This window comes from Salvelinus alpinus, chromosome 13 (assembly GCF_045679555.1).
Source record: "Salvelinus alpinus chromosome 13, SLU_Salpinus.1, whole genome shotgun sequence".
In the NCBI taxonomy this organism is placed as follows: Eukaryota; Metazoa; Chordata; class Actinopteri; order Salmoniformes; family Salmonidae; genus Salvelinus; species Salvelinus alpinus.
Genome location: NC_092098.1, coordinates 55,579,282 through 55,584,920, shown reverse-complemented (window position 1 = coordinate 55,584,920; position 5,639 = coordinate 55,579,282). Strand labels below are relative to the sequence as shown.

General features: G+C 43.1%; 1 protein-coding gene across 1 annotated transcript; it reads left to right on the top strand.

Moving 5' to 3' along the window:
- Positions 1-730: 730 nt before the first annotated feature.
- On the top strand, positions 731-4,043 carry LOC139537951 (regulatory factor X-associated protein-like). Its single transcript, XM_071339862.1, has 3 exons — positions 731-1,488; positions 1,795-1,905; positions 3,051-4,043. Exons 1-3 carry the CDS (start codon positions 1,054-1,056, stop codon positions 3,153-3,155), a joined length of 651 nt encoding a protein of 216 aa, XP_071195963.1. The 5' UTR covers positions 731-1,053; the 3' UTR covers positions 3,156-4,043.
- Positions 4,044-5,639: the final 1,596 nt, after the last annotated feature.

The following is a 5,639-nucleotide window of genomic DNA, read 5'->3' as shown; positions in this document are numbered from 1 at the left end:
TGGACAGTGATGGTGTAGAGATGGCAGGTTAAAAGCCTGATATGGACAGTGATGGTGCAGAGATGGCAAGTTAAAAGCCTGATATGGACAGTGATGGTACAGAGATGGCAGGCTAAAAGCCGGATATGGACAGTGATGGTGCAGAGATGGCAGGTTAAAAGCCTGATATGGACAGTGATGGTGTAGAGATGGCAGGTTAAAAGCCTGATATGGACAGTGATGGTGCAGAGATGGCAGGTTAAAAGCCTGATATGGACAGTGATGGTGCAGAGATGGCAGGAGCAGTGGATAGAGATACTAAGGGCAGGCATTTATTTCAGGTACAGAGGAATGTCGGGGAGGACGGCAGGAAGAGAGGAGGCTATATTTACAAGATTAAGGGTGGGACACAGCCGGTTGAATACGACCTTATATGTGATCCAACAGGTAAGTGTGACTATTGCCAGGAAACAGAGACTGTGGATCATGTATTGCTACAGTGTGTGCAATATCAGAGGGAAAGAGAGAGGCTGAGATCTAATATGATGGAGAAGGGGATAAAGTAGTTTCAAGATTATTTTGAGTAGAACGCCATTCTATATAGTCTCAAACATGTTGTTATCTCTTTTAAGAGCAACAGGGCTGGCAGGTAGGATTTAGTTTCTCCATGTCTCTGGCCCACACTCCAGTACAGTAGTCGGCGGTAACGCACCATCATTTTGGATGTCAACCGCCGATGAACCCCACCGAAGAAGAAGAGACTCCTCCTTGTCTTCCTTTATCTTTGTTGTGAGGATGTTTGTCTGCTAGCAAAGCATTTCGGGTATTTATAAATACAATAATGTGATTTACTATTTTAGAGCAGGTAACAGTTAGCTATAACCTTATTATTCTGTTTTTCCAGTTAACTTAGCGTGGTCCATCGCTTATTGCCAACTCACAGATCTACTTAGGTTAGGGAGAGTGAATGCAATGTCAAGCTAACCAGCCTGGTAGCTAACTGACGTCCAATTCTTGCTAGCCAGCTAACGGTAGCTTACAATTTGCTAGGAAGAATATATTTGATCTCAAATCATGAGTGAAGAGGACAGTTCCACATCAGCGGGTAACAACAATAAGGACTCAAGCATTCTCCTCACCAAGGACGGACAGACGTACTACGTCGACAAGAGCGGTGTTGTCGACAGCAGAAATGTAGTCACTCCGCAAGAGTCGGACAATAACATGTTCTCGTACGACATGGATGATGCCGACGAGGAGAGCGATGTTCTGGACACATCGGACCCGCGGGATAGCGCTGCGAGTCCCGAGGAACTCAACGACGAAGAAGGGTACGGGGATAGCGATAACATTTCAAAGACTTGTACATACGACGGTTGCACGGAAACTACGACCCAGGTAGCCAAGCAGCGGAAGCCGTGGATGTGTAAAAAACACCGCAACAAGATGTACAAAGACAAATACAAGAGGAAGAAGAGCGACCAGGCTATGTCCACTGGGAAACAAGATGTAAGACTGTATCTGAGTGACACACACACGCAAACATATATACATATACACGTTGCAATATATGTGCATGATTTTGTTCAAGCCCAGTACTATTACACATCCAACTAATCATCATATATATATTTTTTAATTGTCTGTTATATTTAGTACAAGGCTGGAACAAAACCTTGCTGTGGATCCCCAAGACTAGACCAGATCTCTCTAGTCCTAGTCTAAACAATGTGATGGTTATACGTTGAACTGTACTGTGTGTGTGTGTGTGTGTGTGTGTGTGTGTGTGTGTGTGTGTGTGTGTGTGTTGATCAGGAGAGCTTGGAGGAGAGGCCTGTATCTGTGAACAAGCAGCGTCTTGGTACTGTGGGGGACCGGCCGGCCAGACCCTCCCTCATCGAACAGGTGCTTAACCAGAAGAGACTGGTGAGTCCTGGACACAGACGCACGCACAGACAGACAGTAAATACTGACTGACTGACTGGCGGTTAATACTGACAGACAGACAGGCGGTTAATACTGACAGACAGACAGACAGTAAATACTGACTGACTGGCGGTAAATACTGACTGACAGATAGACACTTAATACTGACTGACTGACAGACTTACCGTTAATACTGACTGACTGACAGGCGGTTAATACTGACTGACAGATAGACAGTTAATACTGACTGACTGACAGACTTACCGTTAATACTGACTGACTGACAGGCGGTTAATACTGACTGACAGATAGACAGTTAATACTGACTGACTGACAGACTTACCATTAATACTGACTGACGGTAAATACTGACTGACTGACAGACTTACCATTAATACTGACTGACAGATAGACAGTTAATACTGACTGACAGATAGACACTTAATACTGACTGACTGACAGACTTACCGTTAATACTGACTGACTGACAGGCGGTTAATACTGACTGACAGATAGACAGTTAATACTGACTGACTGACAGACTTACCATTAATACTGACTGACGGTAAATACTGACTGACTGACAGACTTACCATTAATACTGACTGACAGATAGACAGTTAATACTGACTGACTGACAGACTTACCATTAATACTGACTGACGGTATATACTGACTGACTGACTGACAGACGGTTAATACTGACTGACGGACTGACAGACAGAGAGTTAATACTGACTGACAGACAGACTTACCATTAATACTGACTGACGGTAAATACTGACTGACTGACAGACTTACCGTTAATACTGACTGACGGTAAATACTGACTGACTGACTGACAGACGGTTAATACTGACTTACGGACTGACAGACAGAGAGTTAATACTGACTGACAGACAGGCGGTTAATACTGACTGACAGACAGGCGGTTAATACTGCTGTAGTTATGCCAGTTCACCCACATCTCCAGCTGTTGAAAAATAGGTCTAAATTATGAATTCAGACAATGGATTACACATCACACTAACGTTTGTTTTCTCTCTGTGTGTGTGTGTGTGTGTGTGTGTGTGTGTGTGTGTGTGTGTGTGTGTGTGTGTGTGTGGTGTGTGTGGTGTGTGTGTGTGCGCGCGTTCTGTCCCCAGTCTCTGCTGAGGAGTCCTGAGGTGATCATGTTTCTACAGCAGCAGCAGCGTCTCCTAGCCAACCAGAGCCTCAGCCAATCACAGCCTCACTTCCAGGGCTGCTAACGGCAACAGGGGAGGAGCCAGCGTCTCTGGGTGTTCTGGAACTATTCCCGTGATTCCATCTATGATTCTGACAGGAGAAGAGACCATAGAGATCCTGTTCAATTCCTAATTCGAAGGACTGACTCGTTATCAATACAATTAGGAAATAGAATACTAGATTGGCATCGAACCTTCTATTGATGAGATTAGATCAGCCATGTTGGTCAGGGAGGTGGTCAACTATGGTTTGCCAGTGTTGTGATGATAAGATATTGTATAAAACAATGACTTTGAATAATTTATCTGCACTGTATGTTTGTTAGCCAGCCAGTTTTAGAGGAATGATTCAATAAATGTTTTTAATTAACTACCAAAATGCCAACATTATATTCAAACAAAGCAGTCAATCTACAGCCAGACACTGGCTGAAATCAGTTGGTGATTGGATTTAAGACAAGTTGTAAATGGAACAAGTACTGAAATTCACTCACAGCTTTCCAATATATTTTGTGTGACATTTTATGGTCTGTTTAAATATATTTTAGAGGTTGTTTATGCAGAATATGTGTATAAAAAAATCTGTATAAACTGTATTTATAACTATATGACAATAGTTTATGTTGATAATAATTAAATTACACAGCTTGTGATGTATCACACGTTTTATTTTCCTACATCAGGAAATGCATCACCTATGCCTCTACGGCCACTCATTCCTATTAGACTGGTTTTGGATTTCTCCCTGACCAAGATGGCTGCCATTTCATTCTATTCTGGAACTTTGAGAGATTATGACATAGCTCCTCTAGTAATTGAATAGGATCTCTGTGGTCCTTGCTACCTAGGACCTGTACTCTTATCATCAATGACCGAGCTTCCATGATCAATCAATAAATAATTTATACCATACATGAACCTGTTGGTGCCAACAACATGTTTCACTCTTATCAGCTAAAAACAGAAGTCATTGTTTTGTATTGTTACAAGAGGACCGGTCTTGGCTTCTTGCTCAAGTCTATTTTAAAACCAAACCTAACAGATACTAAACGTGAATAATAGAATTTTATAAACTTCTGCTGATAACTTGGCAGCAAATACTAGTGTGGTTGTAACATGGCTAATTTAAGTCTGAATTCACTGTCAGTTTGTTTTTACGCGTGACAATCATGCTTCTTGGCGTGCGGTTACGTGTGTGTGTGTGTGTGTTCATGCACGCCACAACATGGTTTCTAGAAGGTACTAATGCTCGAGAGCTACTGTGTCGTTGTGTTACGTCAGATAGCGTGACGATTTCGCCTTGAAAGACGGAGGACTCCACCTGACATCAATGCTACTGTGTGTTTTTAACGCTATAATCTGTTGTGCCGTGTGTATTCTGTATCTTGGGGTACACGTTGTACCACAGATCTAGGATCAGAACACCTATCCAATAATAATGAATAATTATTAATATAATAATAATAACTAATAATGATTGTTTAAGCCATGTTATACCAGGGGTCGGGGGGTGAAAATTACAATTCTCTTCAATGCTTTTCAATGAGAAAAGTTTGGAATTTATATTACGTTTACTTTCTGAATTGACTGGAATTGACCCCAACCCTGATGTATACCCTACGCAAGAATGCATCTTATCAACTGGCTACACAAAATTCTCTTCCTGCCTTGTTGAGACAAATTGCGGGGTTGCCCATGTGCGCATCTTTGTGCTATGTAAGTAAATATTATTTTGCGTTCTTCAGTAGGCTAGAAATGAGGCTTTAGGGGACAGAAACAGATCTGCCCTTGGAATCAGTGATTATTGGGGCAACTTCAACCTACTAGTCATCTATAGGTAACATTGTTCTTGGAGGTACTGCAGGATTTTGTCCAAACGAGGCACAACACCGGACCAACGGAGCTAATTGATCAGTTCAGTGATTGCCTTAATTCAACACACCTGGTCTCCCAGATCGGTTAAATCATGAACATGAAGGGCCTGTGGTACTCCAGGAACCAGGGTTACCTGGTCTCCCAGATCGGTTAAATCATGAACATGAAGGGCCTGTGGTACTCCAGGATCCAGGGTTACCTGGTCTCCCAGATCGGTTAAGTCATGAACACGAAGGGCCTGTGGTACTCCAGGAACCAGGGTTACCTGGTCTCCCAGATCGGTTAAATCATGAACATGAAGGGCCTGTGGTACTCCAGGAACCAGGGTTATCTGGTCTCCCAGATCGGTTAAATCATGAACATGAAGGGCCTGTGGTACTCCAGGAACCAGGGTTACCTGGTCTCCCAGATCGGTTAAATCATGAACATGAAGGGCCTGTGGTACTCCAGGAACCAGGGTTACCTGGTCTCCCAGATCGGTTAAATCATGAACATGAAGGGCCTGTGGTACTCCAGGAACCAGGGTTGCCTGGTCTCCCAGATCGGTTAAATCATGAACATGAAGGGCCTGTGGTACTCCAGGAACCAGGGTTGCCTGGTCTCCCAGATCGGTTAAATCATGAACATGAAGGG